Genomic DNA, 22,666 nt, shown 5'->3' on the forward strand with positions numbered 1-22,666 from the left:
GCTCTGGTGGTGAGCGGTGTGATCCCTCTAAAGCTGCTCTGGCATCATCGCAGCACGTCTTAAGAAATGGCTGCTAAATTGGCCAGGTGGAGTCTGGATTCCCTGAGGGGGGGAAAACAAGCTCGCCAGAATGAAGACATTTCCCACAGGACAGCAAAAAGTTTCCGCCTGAAGGGTGGTCTAAAAAAAGAAGAAGAAGAAAAAAAAAACAGATACCAGAACAACAGAAGTGTTCTGGTGGCACCTTAAGTAAAGTTAAAAAAACATTAGAGTGACACACTTGATTGATACAATATTTTCTTTCCATTAAGAAAGTGTAGACTAGAGGATGTTATGGAGGAAAATAAAGTCTAGAATATGAGATTAGGAGAATATTTGTGGATGCAGTTTAGTGCCACTCAGAAATGAGAATTGAAGAAAGGGAGAGAAAGAGAATAATAAGGTCTCTGGCTCTGTTTATCGGCTTTGGTCCCTGGGGTTGGTGTATCTGCAGTCTGTCCGCTGCCTGAGCCATTTGGCCCTAATCTCCGCTGCCCCATGGTCCAGTAGTTATTGAGCACGATGGAGCCACTGAACTCTTGCCACAGTCTCTCTGCTGCGGACTCCGCTCTCAGACCAGCTCCGGCCAGGCCGTGCCCGTCCCCCGGAGTCCTGCGGCTTCGACTTCATCACCGGGCCCCGTGCCAAAGGAGAGCAGGCGCCACCGAGGGGCCCAGAGTCCCAGCCTCATCCTGACAAGCAGATGGGCTTAAAAAGGGGCCCGCTTGTTTGTGAGAACACAAAGTCTTTTTTGGATAAAGAGAAGACGTCTTGGCAGTCACACCTCAATGATGTTGACAGATGGCATCCTATTGTTGTTGTTGTTCTTGGGGAACTGTGGGAGCAAAGAAGAAGATGACAGGTATGAGAAGGCTGGAGGACTCACAGGAATCATACAATAAGCTTCTTCAATGAGCATGAGGATGCCTCTTGATGTTTGTAGAAACAGAGTGTTTTTGACGTTGTTTTCTGCTAGGTTTGAACATAAGAAATGAATATGATATGAGGCTCTGCGCATTGATCAAAAGAGAACTTATTAGACATCATGACTGAAGTGTGGTTGCTGTTTGATGTTAAATGTTGCAGCCATGCACAAAATGCTGCCACGCTGAAGCATTATGTAGCTTTAGCCTGAAGCTGATGCTCAGATGACACTATGAGTACGCATGAAGTGTCAGTGGAAAAGGTCTAGAAGTGGCCGGGGACCATTCACCTGCCCGGCGCTGCTGAGGGGGAGGCACCCGGGGGGGGAGGAGGAGAGAGGGGTGGGTTATACCTTACTGCGCAACAGCCCCCCTGTTGGGTGTTCAGGAGTACTGCACTCTGAGGAGTTTTTGGCTTTGTCCTTGTTGTTGTTTGGCTCGTTGTCTTTGATTATGTCATACTGGCGGCAGAAGAGAGCGATCACACCTGGGGGCGAGGAAGGAAGTATTCATCATCAGCCAAGTCCGGTTATCCTCTCAAACACATATGCATGCACCTGCTTTTGTAAGCAGTTAGGGAAGATTACAGCAGACAGAAACACTGCAGTTTTGTGATTCCTCGCTCGTTACACGTTTTTGTCCTCACCTGCCCACATGATCAGTACCACCACGATGATGATGAGCTCCCCTGCCCTCAGCTGGGTGGTCTGGCCCACTTCCTCCATCGTCACTTCGTCTAGGGGAGTCAAAAAGTTTATTTAGTACTGGAAATGTGTCACAATGGCAAATTGTATATTATAACAAGAAAACAGATAATCAATGACTTAACATTTATTATCCCTCCAGACATATTTTATCTTAAAAATATTCTATGTAAATTAACTAACGTCAATTTGGCACCAATCTTCATCAGAACCCATAATTACATTCTCAATTTTCAATTAATCTTTCTCTTGATGTTGCCAAGAATGACAGTATTGTAAAACCCTTCATGGTATAAAGTTTTTGCATGATAACAGCCTTTCCCTAAGAGTTTCTGAGCCAGTGATTTGCAGACCCAGAACTGTACAATTATAAAACATATCAGCCAAATGTTTAGTTTTAAAAATCAAGTTTTTACTGATAGTGATTGACACTTCAATAAGACTTAGCTGGGAGGCAAATAAGTCAACCTATATAAAATCAGCGCAGGTCTCTTGTAATAAGAAATGCCAGGCTGCTCCATCTCAAAAATGAGCACGATGCAGCATCTTCAAATCAAACGTCTCTTCAGTGGAAATATGGTCGACACCGCTCTCTTCTCACATGTAACATTTCATGGTCGTGATTCAGCTTGACTCTTCAAATCTCCGTCAACACCACTACTGTATATCACCTCCTCTCAGCCTTCGCAACACCTCCATACTTTCAAGGTGATTTCACCTGTCAGCATTCAACCAGCTTCTCATGTTTGCTCCAGCTCGCTAAAAATGGGATTCAAAATTGAGAAACCACTCCTCACATATTTTCCCCGTATTTGGCTACAGTGCTTCTCACAGTTTTCAAAGTTGTCAGTGCACGTCGTTGTAGAGCCACAGCAGACCCAATCGTTTAATCCATTTGGGGTTTTCAATGACGTACTTTCTTGCTTTTATTTTAGATAGTTGCTGTTCAAAGTCTGAATTTCTACCCCTTGAGATGTTGAACTTCCTTATTTAGACTCTGCGGTCTTGCTTTCAGCTCTTGAATGAGTTTGTCTCACAATTTCACAGCTGTCCTGTCTCCTTAATCTTCAGTGAATCGAGAGCTTTTCCCCATTTGGCTTTGCATTTCCATAAGGAATACCTATACTGTTGTACTTATCTTCTCCTGTCACTATTGCATCTCAAATTATAGGTGCAGCAAACTAATGGCAGAGAAACTGTAGCACAGGTGCTGATAAAGGAGCTTAAAATGACATTATCCATACATAACCTTAAAAACACAGGCATGCACAAGACAGATGAGGAGATATATATTTTGATCACAAAAAGGCCGATTCTGCGAACGCCCGATGGATTCAAAAGATCACAGAGAGGCAGAACATGAAGAGAATAGTTTAGGCTTCATCTGGGCTGCTGAGCTAATCACAGGAGTCAGGATCAATTCCTACCAGCTTCAATAAAACTCCATCATCATCTTTGTCAAACAAACACCAGGAGGAATATGAAAGAAGGAGAGTGTGTTTTATCCTTGTTTGCACATACAGCAGGCTTCCTGTATAGACGCCTGCAGCTTTCTATCAAACAAAGCGACAACACATACAGTAGTAACTTTTTCTTACACCGCTGAATGTTGTGGAAGTCGCAGGCTTGATCTAAAGTTCACCGCGGCGTAGAGAGCACTCTTATCCTTTTATTAGATGCAGTGGGTGACATTTTGAGGGCCCAGCGTGGCAGGAACCCCACGCTCCAGTAGCTTTTAGCAACAAGCAATTCTCCTGATCGATTGGCCTCTGTTGCTCAGTATTACCTAATCAAAGCACAACAGCCCAAGGGGCCTGCCTCTGTTGCCTCACCAGGGCTAACTGGTCAGCTGTAACAACTGTGATACTCACTGACCAATCTCAACGCTGAGGATTTATGAATTACCAGCTTCAAAGTTCCATTTCCATTTAACGTTTGAAAGCTGGAAGATTTCTGATGTGTTATCTTCAATCCAGAGAGATTAAAAAAAAAAAGAAAAAAAAAGGAGAAACTCTCACTGCTGTGACATTAGAGGAAATTATGCTGTCTTTTTACTTTCATAATCTGATATTTAGGTTTCACACTTAAAGTGGGGCTCTGTAATCTCAGTGCTCATCACAGCCATGGATACACCTTCATTTTATTGTCATGAAACTGGAAAGAAAATCCATTGAATTTGTAATCTAATCTCTTATATAAGACATATAATGTGTAATTGATTATATTTTCACATGGCCAGTTGTTTATGAACTTTATGATAGAGTCAGGCTCTTTCCTTGTTATCATTATGACTCAGCTTTGCACTTAATGCACAGACATGATATTGATGAAATGAAGCAAATGCAATAAGTGCATTTCCTAAAATGCTGAGCCATTCTTTTAATGTACCAGAGACATGTAGGATTCTTCCTTTGTCTCCTCTGCTTCTACTTCAGTGGCCAGACTGTGTGAAAACAAATCTGGTGGTTGCTTTGTGCATCCTTTGGGATGTAGCAGAGCTGTGGGATGCTATCTGTCCTGTTTTGACATACTACATATCAAACTCCTTTATGATAAAAGTAAAAAGAAAACTTTGTTCCATCCTCGTTTTTGAGATTTTTTTTACCTTCGGGGCTGGAAAGATAGTTTCCCCTTTATCAGATCTGAGGAGACCAATGAACCTTTTTTGTAGTGCTACTCATTTGACATGTTTGAGAGTCTGGTTCAAATCATTTGCCCGGGGAGTGTACATGTGTATCTGTGTGAGTGAGCGCACACATGGTTTTTTGTGTTTTCAGGTCTTGGAGCAGTGGAATTTAATTGTCAGGATTTCTTATTTTCCTGCAACACTGCATCCTCAGTGATTTTTTCCCTTTTAACCTCTCTGTCAGTCAGGCTCTCTTCCTCCCTCCTCCCTTCCTCTGATTCATTTTGTCTTCCTCCTGTTTTTGTGCACAGGTTGTACTGTTTTTTTCCCTCCCATCTCTTCCCCTCCTTTGATCTCCTGAAGCTTAAACCCATTGTGAAAGAGGAAACGAGAGAAAATACAGAATAATCCAGCAGTATAGGCTCATCCTTTGCTCTTTCCACTGAGATCAGCACGATATGGCAGAACAGAAGGGCTGAGCAACTGAGTGAGCATGGTGAAAACCTCCTTTTCTTTCTGGGGACGTTCACCTGTCATATTGAGACAAAAGACCAACAGCTATACTGAGCTCATGTTGTGCTGATGTGTTAGACTAACCTCACAAACCCACTGCTCTGTTAAGGTTTGTTGTCCCTTTAATGCCTCAATTTAAACTGAGTATTTATGGTGTTGGTGAAATAGAGAATAAGTGGAACTGATGGGGGATTGCCTGTGCAGTAGCAGTTATTTATCAATGAAGACAACATGTGCAACATGCTAAATGAATCACTGTTTAAAGTCTAACAAATCCTCGAGGATTTAACCAAATCACTGCCTAACTTGTATGGAAACTGGGATAAAAGGGCTTCCTAACTACAATGATTTTTCTGCAAAATGTTTGAATTCAAGAACATCTGCTCATCTGTCATCAAAATGTTTCTTTGTTTCAATGTAGCTAAGCTAATTAAACAGACATCCTTGAGTGAGCAGCACAAATGAGACAAAGAAATATGTCTGGGAGCTAAACTTGTTGAGTAAAGGATGATGAATCGCCAACCTGCTCGCTGCGGAGATGCTGTGCGAAACATGTCTTTTTTGTTTTGCAGTGAATAGGGAATCACTCAGTGTGTGTTTGAGTGTGTGTGTGTGTGTGTAGAGCCTGCCAATATGTTGAAATCTAACATATTTGGGCAATGTATGAGTAGTGAAGTGAGGCCCAGTGCTGCTTCCTCAAACATCCAAATCAAACAAGCAAACAAACAAGTTTCAGCTCAACAACCTCATTTCAAAAAAGTGGAAAATTGCTCTCTGGAACACAAGAGACGACCTGCTCGGTTTAATGATTGTGTTTTGTTTTGTTTTTGGGTTAGCTTGAGTGTGTGTTTGAGGTTATGAGGCGCATCTGTTTATTTCTGTGCATTGCGCATGAGGTGGAGTCACTATTCTGTACTCATAACTTGAGAAAACAGTAGGAGAGACAGTCATATCCACAACCCAGAGGAAACAAGCATGTGAGTGTACACAAAATCTGAAAAAAAATCACTTGTTTATCTGAATCCTGTGTAGTTATTGATTTCTGTAAATTCTTTTCCCTCGCAGGAACAACACGCAGACAACACTTCCTGTGCTAATTAGGCCTCAGTGGTGGAAAGAGCATGTCTTCACTGCTCTGCGATGATCGTATTTATATTCTACATGTCTCTTCCAGCCCACTCGCCACCATAACAGAAGTTCAGTCTCCTCCTGGCTCCGCTCTCTGGGAAGTATCGGAATATAGCAGCGACTCTCATGAGAGATGAGTGTAAATGAGAGAAAGAATAGATGGAGCTGGGACTTGAGCCAAAAGCACATCGATTTGCCACCCCTTGCAGCTCTGACTACCTCCTCTCTGCGTCTGATAAATGCCTCTCCTCATTTTGGTTTACTGTGGACTTGTGCTGGGTGCATGCAGGGTGAGGCCCGCAGAGGCACGTCAATACACGATGAAGTATACACCCCCCTTGTCCGTTTTATTCCCGAGTAGTGGTCAGCGGGGACGAGCTGTAGGAGCACTCTGTTGTGAAATTTCATTTCACGCTTTGTGTGCCTATTGATTTTTATTGGTCTTTAGACAAAATCAGTCAAGAAATTGTCAAAAGTCAAAGTCCCCTCTGCACTCACAATCTTGAAAAAGGCAGAAACAGACTTTTTTTTCTTTTTTTTTAAATTATAGAGACGGTGGGTGACCGAGCACAAGTTTGTATTCATGTTTTGTGTTTTACCTTTACTCTTAGAGGCCTGAGTCTCGGCCTCCTTCGGCGTTCGGAAGCGCAGGGGTTCGCTCAGCGGGCTCGATCCAGACATGCTGATGGACTGGACATGCACAATGTAGTCTGTCTCCTCCTCCAAGTCCCATAATGCACAGGAGCGTGTGGTGGTGTTGACTTCCTGGATGAATCGCAGCATGCGCACGTCTTTCTTCTGTTGGACAATGACACGGCAGAGAGTGATTACTGTTTACACCAGTAGGATGTTTTGTCCTCAGTCATATGCTACAAGAACAGACTCAACAGTGAAAAACAAGCACCATTCACAAGAGTGGCAATTTAGCTAACTGGAGGGTTACTTGAGCCAACCAGATGGTCATTTACAGACACTTGGAATGCTCAAGAGGCCTTCTGGTGTAATATTAGTGCAAAATGATGTTTGGAAGTGTCCCATTTGGGATTAGACAAATCCTGGCTGAATTCAAGTTTCACAAAGCAAAGAGATTTCAACACTGAGAACAGCAGTGCAGTACAAGTTGAGTCAAAAGTTATTCATTGTTAAGGGAGTAGTTGACATTTTGAGATAAATGTTTATTTGCTTTATTCTTGAGAGTTAGACCAGATTATTTAAATCCATTCTTGTGTCTATTAAATATGAAGCCAAAAACAGGACATGATAGCCTAGCTATGTAGGCTAGTTAGGAAAAGAACAGCTGTTTAATCAATCATTGTACAGTTGAAATAAATAAGATAAGAAATGTTAATAGGTGTGTGCTCCAGATTTTGTTAACCTCAGACAAAACCAGGATAGCTGTTTTCCCTTATGTTAAATCTTTACGCTAAACTAAGCTAAGCTAAGCTAAGCTAAGCTAAGCGTATCTTGTAGCTGCTTATCAAACATAAAGACATAAAAGAAGTATCACTCTCAGCAAAGAAAGGACATGGACCTAATTTACCAACATGTCAAACTATTCCTTTAAAAATGTCACCTACAACTGTAGAAAAATAGACAAATATTCCATTAATTACCACAATGTAGGGAAATGTTCTTTTCTGCTGTGGTGACATAGCTAAGTTTTCCAGAAATAAAAAGTAAAATAGGGCTATATAATATAACAGACATCACAATTTTTCATCTTTTCTATTTCCTCCACACACAGCTCGGTGCCACTGTGAGCAGCTGACCCACACTGACCCTGCAACTGTCCTCTTCAATCACATCACCCTCCACTCCTGTATCCTGAGTGAGTGTTTGTATCTGTAAAATTGTGACGTGACAGCTTGTAAAGTAATGCGATTAATTCATTGGGTGTGAACAGAGTAATATGTGTGGGTTTAGTATGTTTATATGTTTGTGTGTGTTTGTGTGCATGTACAGTATGTGTGTGTGTAAGGGCAGACAATAATATCACTTTCCCCCCTTTCACAAAGCTGTCAGAGTCCTCTGCTGTCAGGGAGCAGACAGAAGGTCCAACAGGATGCCCTGTGATAATTCCCATAATGCACACTGACTACGGGCAAGAAGAACAATACAATAAAGAGAACTGGACATGGCAGCAAACAGCCAGCGAGGAACCACAATTCAATTAGTGTGTCTGTTTGAGTAGCTTATACATGCATAAGCAGGTGCATCCACCCTGTTGATATATTTCCATATATATCCACAGTGTGTTGTGTCTGCAGTGTGTGCTTGTTGATCACCTGCTGTGTGATAGCAAAGCCGATGACGGGGTCTCCCTCGGGGATGTCCCATGTCACCACAGCAGAGTTGGCTTTCACTGCTTTGATGGTCACATTGACGGGAGGTGACAAGCTATCTGCAAACAGAAAGACAGAGAGAGAGAGAAAGAGAGAGAGAGAGAAAGAGACAAAAGCTTGTTTTATCTTTTGTGTTGTGAGAATCTTTTGTGTGCAAATGAGAAGTTGGGCTCCATTATATCTCTACTGGTTGCAGAAACAGCCACCAGCATGGCAGGAAGCCAAATTCGGTGGCGTGTATAAATGGCTCGGCTGAATCCATTATGTAAGGTGGAATCGATTACAGAGTATAGAAACACAAAACAATTGTGTGGAGTGTTACAGTGGTATTGCCCAGGGCCCAGCAGGCACTACAATATGTATGATGAGAGAGGATCAATGCATCCTGTAAGGGGAGATCAATGTTACCGTTCATGAATGTAAAATGAAGATTTGAAAGTTTGAAATTATGTTTTGTAAGTAATAACTCTGCTTCAAACAGCTGAAAAAACAAGTATATCTAAAATGTTTGTAATGTTACAAAACTTTAAATTTAAAGTTTCTGAAGACATCTTGTGGCCATTCATCACAGTCTCAGAGCCACAAACCCACTCCAAGATATTCAGATCTGCTTCTTTCAGTTTTGCTCGCAGGTATTTCTTTTTATAACATAGACACAACACCCTAAAACAATCCAGACCAACATAGTTGGTAACAAATGAAGGTCAAACTAGCCATTTATGTGCTGCAACAAATAGGAGCTATATCCATCAAGACTCTCTATCTACTGTAATATTTTGCTGCTGAAGTTTATTTTAAACTATCTAAACACACATCTGTAGTCTTTTTAAGGTGCCAGACAAAATATAAGATACTGCATGTGCAAATGAAAATAATGATGCAGGTAGAAATAAATAAATAAAAAACCCAAAACATTAGCATATACCAGAATCTTCCTCTCATTAAAGCAGTTTTGGGAACATTAGTCAAAGTGGTTGTCAGGCATTCAATATTTAAAGCTAACTTTATTTAAGACTACTTAAAGACTAAGAAAACTTAGCTCAAAACTTTCATAACTTACTTTTATTTTCATGAATTGTGCAACTGATTTTACCTCCTGGTAGTGCCCACAGCTAGACATTAATATGGCTCTTTCTCTCTGTCTCTTTTTAATTGAAATTGGTAAGGCTGGTCCATCACTCAAAATAATGACTGACTACAGTTAAGTCCTAATTAAACTTCACTTTTTTCCTGGAAGTGACTGCTATAGTATTTTAGACAATTGTTATGAATATGAATGAAATACAAGTAAAATAAAATAAAAGATCAATATGCAGATGTGTGTGTGTGTGTGTGTGTGTGTGCGCTTGTTGTCATGCTTCATGTTCTAAATAACCTTCAGTTTAATTAGGGTCACAGGCTACAAGGTATGAAAATAATGATTTGATTTCATTATATAATTAGGTGTAAGGCTGTGTGTGTGTGTGTGTGTGTGTGTGTGTGTGTGTGTGTGTGTGTGTGTGTGTGTGTGTGTGTGTGTATGTGTGTCCCTCTGTTTACATCGGTGGTCTTAGCTGCAGCTGAATAAGACTCTAATTACTGTACATTCTGCTCCCGCCTGCAACCAGAGCTGAACAACATCCCTAATGGCCACAGTCTATGAGTATGTGTGAAGATCAGATGATCAAAGTGCCTGCAGCAGAGGAGAACACATCAGTTTGGTTCAAATTAGTGTGAAATGGATTTTTCTTTCATAGTGTCTACAAGATTACTTTTTATGCACATTTTCTTTTATTATAGAAGTAATTTAGAGTACAAGTTGTTCTAGCTATGATGGACAAAAAAAAACAACCAATGTCATGACTTTCAGGTGTAACAGTATGACATGGGTTGATATGTTTTGATAATGAAATGTTAAAAAATGCATCACAGTCCATGTAAATTAAATCAGTTGTGGCTCGTAAAGTGCACTCCTTGTTTTTTTTTTTTTTTTTAAATGTCTCAGAGTGCAATTAAATTTTCATGGCATTGTAAACTCTTAGAAGTCTCCATTGTTGCCTAAAAATATGGACATGCTGAATTTTTTGAAGTAGCTTAGAAAATAAAAATCAATTGCTTCGTTAGTAAAATTGGTTGAGGTTGGTTGAAGATATTTGATCTAAGTTTGTGTCCAACGTAGGTGTTTGAAGAGTGTTAATCTGGCACATTCTCTAAAGGATATACTCTATTATTTGGTTTATGTAGTTGTTTTTATAAAAAACTGGTGTTTTATATTTTAATGTAGTTTTAATAATCATTTGTATACATTTGCACTCCATACAAAGCTGTTTCATATGCTGGACCATGCTTGACTAACATATACAGGTCTATAATTGGCAGTACAGATTTCCCTTCGATCCCTGCTCTCATTAACACGTGAACCCATGCAGGAAATGTTCCTGAGCATTTCAGGGATAGACTGCATTTGTGAAAGGGCTTAAAGCAGGCCATTTTAGCCCCCCTTCCTCATGAGCCTATTTGGTTCTGATTGGCCAGCTCTTGGAGGACTTCCACCTACTTCGGAGGCTACGTAAACTAAACGATGCAACAAACATAGATTTCACTACCTTTTCTCATTCTTTCCTCGAAATGTCGACTTCTCAAATAAATGTTCAAGGCAAAAATCCGATTCTAAATATGAGTGAACAACAAAGACAACACATACAAGAGTCTTTGCGACAACCTTAGCAACAAAGCATACAGAATGGACGGCTATATATGGGCATGCGGGATGAGCAGATGTCCGCAAGCTAGAAAAAAACGTTACAAATGAAGCATTGAGATCTGGCTGAAGTCCTGGCTTTTGGCTTGCAGGAGGCATTTCTACATACGTTAACCTCAAGTTTTGGAACGTTGACCATGTTTAGTATAGAAATCCAACCTCATAAGAGCATAATATACATAATAGAAAACCACAAAAAGCTATATGATATATCCCTTTTAAAGATACCCGTTGCAGTTTTAGACCACTAGTAGTGATATGAAACAATGTTTTTATGAGTGGGTCTCCATCTTGTCTGTTCTTAGCTGCCTCGGCTTTGTGGGGCCTCAAGGATACATACAGTAGAATGTGTTTTGTGAGTAACAGTGAATATAAAGAAAACTCCACAGGGCACCTTTAACTTTCTGAATTCTTACTATAAAATGTTTGCTGTACTGTATGTCGTGCCGTCAAACTAGTCCCCACTGGAACAGAAAGTGTAGGCAGCCGTTTCACACTACATCTGTCAGAGGCGACACGAAATGATGATGACTCACACAGTAAACGTCTTGAATCTTAGTTTACTCTTCACTATAAAATAATCAGTTAAGTGTTTAATGTGTAGAGACAGAAGTGAGTGAAACAGGGAATGATTTCAGATTTTTTGACTGTGATAAACCATAAAGACTGCATCACATTCAATCATTATACATTCACGTTGAAGCATGCATCAATTATTATGACTCTCTGAAGTCTTTTGAGATTGATGGATATTTGTAATGCAATGCAGATGTGAGAGAGATCAATGAGGATGAGGAGAAATGGTCACTTTCAATGATGCTACTCTGCTGTCTTTAATAGGGTATAAATCTGATTTAGCCAACCAAATGCAATCAATGAGTTATTGAATAGGTTAACACTCACTTTCCCACCGCAACGGGTACAAATCACACAGCTGGTAATTACAGGACAATGTGCTGCTGTGGTGCTTGCATACACCCTGTACATTGGAAAAACAGCACACCAAATCCAAAGCAGGCCCTCTCTTTGTTACATGTTTCCCTCCCTGCCCGGTGCTGACGTTTTGATGAATAGGCTGAGTAACAGTAAATGACAGGATGGAGACTTTGCTGCATCTCTTCATCAGGGGCGACTCTGATGTTTGAAGTGGCTTTGCCTTTGTTTACTGTCTGCTGTTTGTTTGCTGTTTCCTGGGAAGCCTGAGGGACAAAGCTTCTTGGGCGGAAAAGAAGCTGATGGGACCGAAGAAGTCAAAAATCAAACTCATTATTTCACTGCTAGCGCTCTCCTTCTCTCTCCCTTGCACTAACTCCCCGTCGTTAAACACACAATGACAGCTAACGTTTAGCTCCCAACGCCTCTCAGGGAACACTTTAATTCCTGTGACTGACACAGACCATTGCTTGGTATGACACAGAAGTTCTTCAGAATTGCAGATATCTATGTTGCTTTCTCCTCTTTCAGCTATAACAAGAAACATATTATATATTAAAGGGATAGTTCAATAATTCACTATAGCACTTCTGTGTGGTTGGAAGACTTGCATGATTAAAATGGTCAAAAATCCGTGCAGCACAGGCCGAGATATCTTGACTGTCACATCCCTTTTACACCTGCAGTTTACTCCAATGATCAGGGTAGACACAAGATGATAAAGAGACATATTTTACTTTAAGATTATACAACTACATTGCACTTTTAAATAAAGAACTGCCAAATTCATGGAGTAGGATACAAACTCTACACACTTCTGTTTTAACTCCTTTTCACTCTCTGATTGGGAAGGGAGAGTCCTGGGAGAGAAGAAAGAGAAGAAATAAAAGGAAGGGATGAAGCTGAGCTGAGTTTTGATACTGTATATGATATAATAATGAAAAAAGAAGAGAAAATAAGATAATTAAAACAAAAATGCACAAGTGGGATGAAAAAACCCTGAGGGCTTATGAAAAAAAAAAGTCAACATAACATTGAAATTAAATAACAGCTGTATCATAAACATTTTTAGAATATATTGTATGTATGAATATTTATGCATTTGGAATAATTAAAATTAAAGGGATTGATTAGATAGTCCTTATATAGTTTGTGTTTCTGAGAGATACCTTTATTTCAACTCTTTAGTCAACCTACATGCAATGCCTTTATTTTCACATGGAAAGGATTCATTGAAAGTGCCAAAGGATTAACCACTGAATATATATTATAAGCCTTAGATGCATCATTTGTTGCATCTAAGGCGTCACATTAGATATTTCTTGAGAAAGTATTTACATAATCTGAGTAGAATGGTTAGCAACAGAAATAAGAAGATGGTGTGATATATCAGTAGAGAGTATACCAGACACTCCACCTTTATTAGAACAGTTAGTAATAATATTGTCTATCAATGACTTACTGGATAAAGTGATATTGTGATATGAGTTTGACTTTTATTAGATTTAGACTTTTAACGTGACTTCATGACTCTGTTATAAATTGAAGGTTCCCTCTTTCAGGCTTTGTTGTGTCACTAGTCTGGTTTCACTCTACCCCTCTTTCTTCCCAATAATCACCTGACAACAGTCTGATCTGTGAGGCTCTACTTGTGAAGCTCTGAACCTCACATCTCATGTCTTTTAAATCCCATCATTTTGCACAGGGCTGGTGTGGTTTTAATAAAGCCTCTAAATTATTGATCTCGGTGAGTGTGCTTTCTCTTTGTACCCTAAAATGAAGAATCCTGCTGTAAAGGAAGAAGAAATTCTTTTTCCCATTTTCCCAAGTGTAGCTTTTTTTTCTTCTTCTAGTCTTCACTTGTTATTGTAGACAGTATATTGCTGACTGCCTGTTTGAATTTGTAAGTGAGTAATTGCGTTTTCAAGTCTCTCCAGAAAAACTGATTTTGATCTCGCTGAGACAAACAGATTAAATAAGGGATAAATAAAAAAATAAAGATACAAGTAAAACATATAGATTGAAGGAGATTGCAACGAGATGGGGAGGAGAGAGGAAAGAGAAAAAATGCCATTGGTATTTCTCCTTAGCTCTCTGAAAAACAAAGTTAAATTCTCTGTCCCATAGCTTCTGGTCACTTTTGTCCGTCTTTGTCCATCCCTTTTCCCCTTGTATGACTGCATTACACTGAGGGACAACCAGAGGGGACGCTGGCAGTGACTATGGGCCTTAAATATCCACATGACATGAGAGTCAGCTCTAATGAAACACCAGACAGATGTCTTCATAAACTCGCCCTCATCACAGGCTGCCTCACCATGAGAGATAGGGGTGACTTTGAGCCATGTCGGACGTTCCTGGTGTGCGTTTGTGTGTGTCTTTAGCTCGATCATGATCAGAGTGACAGCTAGTTGTCTATCCCATGCTGAGCAGTGTGTGAGGGGTGACAGCTCCAGAATGGGGTGTGTTCAAGTCTTTCAGGCAGCTGTGGCTCAGGAGGTAGAGTGGGTCATCCACTAATTGGACGATCAGCAGTTTGTTTCCCGGCTCCTCCAGTCCACATGTCGAAGTGTCCTTGGGCAAGATACTGAACCCCAAATTGCTCCCAAACGCTGTGCCAGCACCCTGTGGGATAGCTCGCAGCTATTGTTGGGTGAGTGTGAGTGTGAGTGAATGGGTGGATGTGATTTGTAATAGGGTTTCAGTGGTTGTAATATTAGAAAGGTGCAATCCATTTACCATCCTAATATCCCAGTTCATTAACAGTTAGGACTCACTCACTGGTAGAGTGTGAGTGTGCCAAGTTTCCCAACACATGTTGTGAACACACACACACACACACACACACACACACACACACACACACACACACACACACACACACACACACACACACACACACACACACACACACACACACACATTGAACAGTCTATGGTAATTTATCAAACTGTTTTTTGGTTTCAACAGATGTGCAATGGGTTGTTTTTCATGCTGATGCTGAAGTTTTCTCAGTGGTCTCTGTACAAATGAATCAATTTACTTTAAAAAACCCACAACATTTATACCTGGTATTAACGTTCAGTCTGTAGATACTATCTGCACAGTTTTGTCATATATTTAAAGTGCCTCTCCACTCATGCATGTGTTTTTTTCTTTTTGCTTCATTTGGCTGTTTGAACATCTTCGCATCTCTGAGTTTGACACTTGAAATCTGTTTGAACATTCATCTGCTGAAGGAGGAAAATTTCTCTGTGCTCACCTTAAATCTGAATTTCATTATTATTTTGATTGTAATCCAATATACAATTTAATCAGCGCACATAAACTGAGAATAGACTTTACTGTCGAGCAGTTAAACTGAAGTGAGGTAAGTTTACTTATTCATGGATTCCTGAATTTTTAATGCACGAAAAGGAGGAGATGTCATTTTAAGAATTTCCAGCCAGGTAACCAACACAGCCAGCTCTGTCTTCTTAATTTGCATAATGAGATCCTTATCAGAGTGTGAGCAGAACTGAGATAACATGAATGCTTATCAATGTCAGGTGTAAATGTAAAGATCAGATGTCCCCGTCCAGATTAACTCACTAGAAGGGCCTAGACAAGACTGAGCTGATCCTTCTGCTCTCTTTGCATTGTGTATGTTTCCGATTGCCTTTAAGTTTCCACATGGCAGCTTCATGAAAGTTTGCCCAAAAACCCGGAAACCAACCAATAAAGCACCATGACCATGTGATACAAACCGAAAAAATAAACTATTTTTTGACACAAGGCTCCTTGACATGATTAGGCTTGAAGATTATACCACACTGGGTTAAGGTCAATGTGACACCTAGGTTAACAGCAGGAGGTTTGAGACTGAGAGATCATGAAAACTAGCAGGATGTTGCTCAAGCTTCCGTCCCCCCCTGTGGGAAAATTATAAGGCAGGCCCCTGGGCTGGTTCTGCTAATGTCTGTAGGCTTGCAAACTAACATGAAAACTACATCTATTTCCACTGTTATCTAGCGTTTTAGGGGCAAGCGCAGGCCTCGGGTGTTTGCTACTTCCTCTTCTCTTTGTGGACCACTGTGCTGGTGCTAATTTGTGTTTAGCAAGTCAAACCGCTTTAGCTCATGTCACAGCTAATACTAAGCAAACAGTCACTTTGTATGGAGGGTGTAATAACCAGCAGGTGGGAGTGAATATCAGAGCAGCGTGTGTTTGAAGGAAAGCTTTGAAAAGGGGGAAATAAAAGTTTGTGCCGCAGCTATAAGCGGGAGGCCACGGGGGAGTTAGCAGCTATAAATTAGCACGTTTATTAACATGGTGCTGCAGCTAACAGCAGTGTTTGGGGAATTACAATTGCTTGCCGCTTGTTTCCACCGCTAACATGTTATTGAGTCTCTGAGGTGAGTGTGTTGTGGTCATGCTGTGCTCTTGGGGGTTAGAGTATCCAGCTGGCAGGTACGCTGGCTCCCCTCATTCATAGTTAATGTGCCATGATAGAGCCATCAGGATTTTGTGCTGATCTGGAGATTGCCCTTGCATATGTCAGAGGAGACCTTGGCGCGTGGTCTTGTCCTTGTGGATGTATGCTCAAACACACATAAACACACATGAACACACACACACACACACACACACACACACACATACTCGGTTAAGTTAGGAGGATCACAGCATGACACACTCTGGAGAGGTGGCAGACATGAGGCGTTAATGTGTCTCATTTAGAAGCTAAAGCATCTGCTGAATAATTTAGAGGTGCTATCTAACGCATGCACACATTGGAGTCACACTGTAACACTGTCATATGTTATAAGTGATTGGCTGCAATGCCTTTTTCATTAGGGACTGCCTACCCTGCAAACCCTGTATCCCCAGCCAACAGTGATTCCAGTCAGACACCAAAAACAGCACCATGCACTGAATCCTAAATCATGAAACTCAAGTCAAACCTCTTTTTAGTAGATTTGTAGCAAGTGACCAAAATGGTTGTGGGCAGATAATTACAGGGTGTCCTGTCCATTTAGTAAAAGTCCACCCGGGCTTGTCTTTGAAAACACTTCGAATGTCACTGTGCAACACATCTATAAGTGTTTTGTTTTGTATTTTTCATATTAAAAAATGTCATTTATTCATGAATTGGTTGAGATCAAAATATCCTAGAGGGATGTCCTCCACCCTTAGAGTCAACGTCATTAGGCTTATATGTTTTTAAGTTTAGCAGTCATGTAAGCTTTATCAGGGCTAATAAAAGTAATAATGGGTTTATCATTTACTCATATATCTTCATACTTTTGGTCATTTATGTTTGATAGAATACATGAGGACAGAAACGTTGCAGAAATAAAGCTGTTCAGTAAGCTTGCTTTTAATGTTTACTTTTATGATCTATAATACTCATGTTGATGAAGAGTGTTCATATCTCACAGGAGGCTGGTTAGGTAACACAGCTTTCATTTTGAAACTATATTCAAACCGTAATGGGATGGGACATTCAGACAGCATTCAATGTCTCAATGTTTGCTGGGTACTGTTTCTCAGCTGCTCCACTTATTTTCCATATGACTGTTTATAATGTTACATAAACTACAAAAGAGAGCTCCTCTACGTATACATCCCCTTCTTCTTTGTCCCGCCATTTATTTCATACAACAGACACAGAGCTCTTGGATCTGCATCCACCGCCTCCTTGTCAGAGGAAATCCACCTGATACACTTCCTGTATTTCATTCTCTACTCACTTTTCCTTTCAACACCTATTTTTCTTACTGTGATGGACACTTGGTGCACAAACCTTCCCCCTTGCACAGTCCCATGCTGTCGATCTGTTTTGTTCTCGCCTTCATTTCATCTGTCTGTCTCTGCAACAACTTCTCACTATATTTCTGTGTAGCTACTACACCGCGGCTTTTTGGCAGCTCCTCCATAGCTTGGCGTGTGAAGCTCTCCTTGCCTGTAACTGACACTTCAATGGGAACCTGGGTGCAGAGAAGAGATGGTGGGTGTAAAGGGGAGACGGTAGCCTAGCTGTGACTCACTCATGTACTATTCTACTATTGATTAGCGTCATGCTAGTAGCACACTGGCTGGCGATCAGCTGGTTTACAGTGTAGGCAGATGTGCAGCTTATAAAAGGAAGCAGTGTTTTGAGGCTGGAGTATTGCCGGCTTATAGATTTTAATTTTGAATTCATTTGGGATGTCTTTCTTTAGCAGCCACAGAGGGCCTATCTGTGTGCGTGGGAGGCTGAACGTGTGTGTTTCCTGCATGTGTGCGTGTCGTACAGAGCCTCGTTTGTTCTCTGCGGTCCATTCTGCCTCTGTACACCACAGCCTGATGCTGTCAAATAATCACACCTGAGGGTCTTTTTGTCCCTTTGTAGAGGAATGAGTTATTTACTCATAGGAAATGAATTTTCCAACCCCGCTGGCCACAAGAGCGCTGAGGTGGGGAGGGTGGGGTTGCAAAACAGCATCTTTCTCCTTCTTTTCATCAGATGGGCACACACACCCCCTTTCACACACACACACACACACACGCACACACTTTTCTCTAATTAAATGTCAAAAGGCAGGGTATGAAAATCAATGCAGCATTGTGTCAGAGAGAATGCAAGCCAGCTAATTCAAAAAGGCAAAGGAGTGCCGAGAGGCTGATTATTTGACAAGCTCACTGCTAATGAAATCTACTCTCAAATCCCCCCTCCCCACCTATGCCAAGGCAGGGAACCAGCAGTTATATGGGATGGGGCTGATAATGCTAAAGGAGCTCACAACTTGATAGAAGGTTATGAATATGATATTAGCGTGTATACGGGTTCTTCTTTTCTCTGTCTTCCACTTCACACATCCTGTAGCTTGTCTCAGTCCCTCTGTCCCTGCGGAGGCTTTGCAGCCCTACTGAGGACACCTACAGTATCTGCCCGGGAGGATTGATGTCACAGAGGCAGGTGGGGGGGGGGGGGGGTGAACAGGAATATTACTCGCTCTCTGATTCTTTCTTACCCTCCGTGGTTTTTGCCATCAGTGTTCTCAGTCTCTCTGGGTTTGTCTTGATCTCTCATGGCTAGTACTCTAGCACTTTCTCCCCCTCTGCATGCATTCATTTACTCTCACTCTATCCACCCCTCCCTTCATCTCTGTCTCTCTTTCTCTAGCAAGTATCCCTGCTGTGTGACTGACTATTGGCCCCTGACTGAAGATAGAGGCGCCCAACACAAAACAGGCACAGAGATTGATCATGGGAAACTGATTGACACACACACACACACACACACACACACACACACACACACACACACACACACACACAGACACACACACACACACACACACACACACACACACACACATGGCTTATCTGTGTGAGACACAACTTTTGCAAAACTTTTGGAAGAAGAAGCACAGAGTGTAAAAAGTGTCATCTCCTGTGGGGCTCACCTGTACTGCAGACTGCTCAAATGTAAAACACACCATATGGGCTGCTCCATACCCACCACAAATAAAAACAATGTTTTTAAACTCTGCGAGAGTAAATTGAGGAGGTTGAGGAGGTATCCAGGACTCACTGAGAAAACCCAGAACACAAACTCACTCTAATGTACGCATATGAATGAGTCTTTGATGCAGAGTAGCCTACCACATGGACATCTTTACATCCAAACCATTTAATTCTCTCCACATGGTGCTCAGACCCTCATCCACCTGCACACACTCGGACGTGACACTGGACAGATGACAGGCGGCGTCAACAAGCTGCCGTTGCCACGTCAGTCTTTTGGCATTTTCATCCCTTTCTCCCACAGGCCCAGGGTCCAGATGATCGTGCCAATCTGTCCTCTAATGCATGTTTCATTCCATTTCCATCAAAAAACATCCAGCCTGATGTCACTGTACTAATGTGGAAAAAGAAAACTCACAACTGAATTACATTAAAAACTATTTCTGAGGAAAAAAAACAAAACATTTCAATCAAAATGATTTTCTTTGTGGTTCTCGCTTCTGCTGTTTGGGCTCAATCACAGTTGCCACGAGATCTGAAAGGCTTTAGCATGTGAGCTCTCGCTATCAGCGACAGGGCCATTGCTCCATTCATCGGCGTCTCACTAAGCCATTGGCGAGCTCTCAAAGAATATTTCAAAAGAGGCTTTTTAAAAAGAAAAAGGGGCTGACGAGGTGGCAGAGGAATGAGCAGCAGCGTTAGTATGTTGATTCAATCACTTAGCAGTACAGGCGCTCACAGAACTTTGAAAGGACAGTGTGGAAATGGTTTCTCATCTAAGTCTTTTTTAATTCAGCTTGTCAGGTAACAATTAAAATGTGACAAGGAATAAGTAAGGATATGTGGGCAGTTCTGACACAGAAACAACAGCAACGCTATGGGGAGGATGGACATCTTCCTTTTGTCCTCCTAACAATTCTTTGTTCCAAAAATACACAAACTTTAGCTAACCAGGCTTCTAAATGAGTTATGGCTTACTCTCAAAGCTCATGCTGGAATTACACATAGAGAATATCTGTGTGCATGCATCTAAAAAACTATTAAATTGACAATAAACACTTTGCACACAAGTGTAAAATTGTGGATTTGCTTGCACACAAGAGTAATGGAAGGATAATCTTTAGGGGTATACAATGTCCTCTGGTTTGTCCTCACTGTAGAAGGGATCAGTGATCTTATCTCTCTTTTCTTGTTTATTCCACCATCTCTCTCTCATCTTTCTGAACGTAAAATAAGCAACTGTTTTCAGTGTGGTCACAAAGTAGGCTTTTAGCACATTGACATGAAATTGCAACATGCTGTTAGAAAGCCTTCCCTTCATAAAACTCCTTGTATCCGATGCAAGGGAGAACATGCACTAAAAAACAAAAGCACAGTCGACTGCTTTAATAAAAACTAACAAACAGCAAACAGCTAATAATTACATACAGCTAATTGTGTGCACGCAATTGACTAGAGTGAAACTAATGAACAGATAATTACACGCACACGCACCACTCTGTATCCCCCCGTGATTCTTACATGCACACACTTCCCATCCTCTCTGTGCTCTGTTAAAGAGCCTATTCAGAGGAAACAGTGATGATTCAGCCCTCCAATAGGGAGGCTGCCCTAGATAGCCAGCAGGTCTAAAGGACACACATTTGAATAAAATCAGGGCAGCAGTGTTGCATTTAGATGACTGAAAACAGAGCAAAAGACATTCTAATGCAGACAGTAAAGCTGATGACATCATTGTTTTAGCACTGGTCCATGAACATGGGCCCTGCCCGCACGCTGTCTGCTTATCCCCCGATACAGAAGTAATTTCATGCATGTGGCAAAACTGCAGTCTGAAAACAATATCATCACTGCCCTGGAGACAGTCTACAAAAAATCTTTAAAGCATAAACAAATATTTGTAATGTGTGAGACTCTGCTCTGTGTGTGTGAGCGACAGGAAGTGCAAGGAAACAAGACCATTTCATGAAACCACTTCAATTTCTTTTATGGCTTTTTCTGCATGTTTCTGACTGATTGGATATCTTCTCAGGAATATTCACATGTCTGTTTCCTGTCTGAGGGCAATTTGGTGCGAGAGAGAGGAGAAGATGGGTGGCTTTTACAAACTTTGGCTTTTGCAGCTGAGGCCTATTACTCCTTTCTATGGATGCTAGATGGCTTAGCACTTGACACATAATATCCTGCACTCACTGACAATTTATCACCTGGCAGCTAGATGCCAAAATATCCCTAGTTTTTTGTGTGTGTGGTTTACAGTAACAAAACATAACCTTTGAGCTCTTGAAGGACTCAGCTTTCTTAACTTATTATTAGAAGAATCTCTAAGACAAAAGCTTTCCGCTGCTTGCATCAGTGTTCAATGTGTTTGATTGATTCATTGATTTTCTTTTCTTTCTTTTTTTTACTGTAAGGGACCTTGAAAAATTGCCTGCGAAGATTTATGAACTCATTTAGATGTATGTGTTAGAGATTCGATTTACATTTTAAATGGAAACATTACCTGTCCTTTTCCCCCGGATCAACTGACTGTTTATGAGTCACTGTAAAAGCAGACGCAGTAAAGACGTCACCGTAGTGTACATTTTATGGTGCCATGGCGCGCTCCCACTCACTCCTGCCAGTCCACCTCTATGCCTCCACATCGATCTGGCCTGGATTTCCTGGTGCAGGTGTCTCACTAAGTCTTAAAATGCATCAAAACACTCGGCTCAAGTTAAAGTGCGGATCCATAAATAACACCAGTGCTGCTGATCTTTACCTCTTCCCACCATTTGCATTTATAAGCAGATATAAACTTTTAATTAATGATTTATGACACAGTCTAATGTCATTGTAAGCAGCACTAAATATTTATCACAAACTTTAACCCCTCTTATGAAGCATCTGTAACTGGAATATAAACATTTTTATATCATTATAATCTGAATATCTTTGGGTTTTGGACTATTAATCACTCATTTCTGACATTTTTTGGTCATAAAATGATAAACTGAGAAAATAATATGCAGATTACACAATCATTAATTTTATTATTATTATTATTATATCATTACATATGATTACAACTATATTATTCGGTGTTATCAATCATTCATTAACTGTTTATCGTTTTTATTTTTTTGTCTGTTTATTTTACTTTTAGAGGTCTCATAAGAGGCGAAAACATTAACAAACACTTAAAAAGATATAAAACAAAATCATCGAAGATAATAATCAGATAATAA

The 22,666-nt window shown here is 40.8% G+C and overlaps 1 protein-coding gene across 1 annotated transcript; it reads right to left on the reverse strand.

Moving 5' to 3' along the window:
- Nucleotides 1-817: 817 nt before the first annotated feature.
- On the reverse strand, nt 818-19,002 carry fndc5a (fibronectin type III domain containing 5a). The gene is made up of 8 exons (XM_053335187.1): nt 18,944-19,002; nt 18,224-18,278; nt 17,734-17,917; nt 8,219-8,334; nt 6,533-6,731; nt 1,609-1,698; nt 1,316-1,449; nt 818-874 (listed from the first exon to the last, which is right to left on the reverse strand). The coding sequence occupies exons 1-8, from the start codon at nt 19,000-19,002 to the stop codon at nt 818-820; spliced, it is 894 nt and encodes a 297-aa protein (XP_053191162.1).
- Between the last annotated feature and the right edge of the window lie 3,664 nt (nt 19,003-22,666).

Source organism: Scomber japonicus, chromosome 16, assembly GCF_027409825.1.
Source record: "Scomber japonicus isolate fScoJap1 chromosome 16, fScoJap1.pri, whole genome shotgun sequence".
NCBI classification, from domain to species: Eukaryota; Metazoa; Chordata; class Actinopteri; order Scombriformes; family Scombridae; genus Scomber; species Scomber japonicus.

Bases quoted from the DNA above. Each gene is read 5' to 3' on its own strand.
- fndc5a (XM_053335187.1), bottom strand. From the start codon at position 19,002: ATGAGAGATCAAGACAAACCCAGAGAGACTGAGAACACTGATGGCAAA. The intron at 6,732-8,218 runs GTGATCAACAAG...ATTGTCCAACAG, and splicing joins GCTTTGCTATCACACAGCAG to AAGAAAGACGTGCGCATGCT. The intron at 1,450-1,608 runs GTGAGGACAAAA...CCTCGCCCCCAG, and splicing joins GGTACTGATCATGTGGGCAG to GTGTGATCGCTCTCTTCTGC.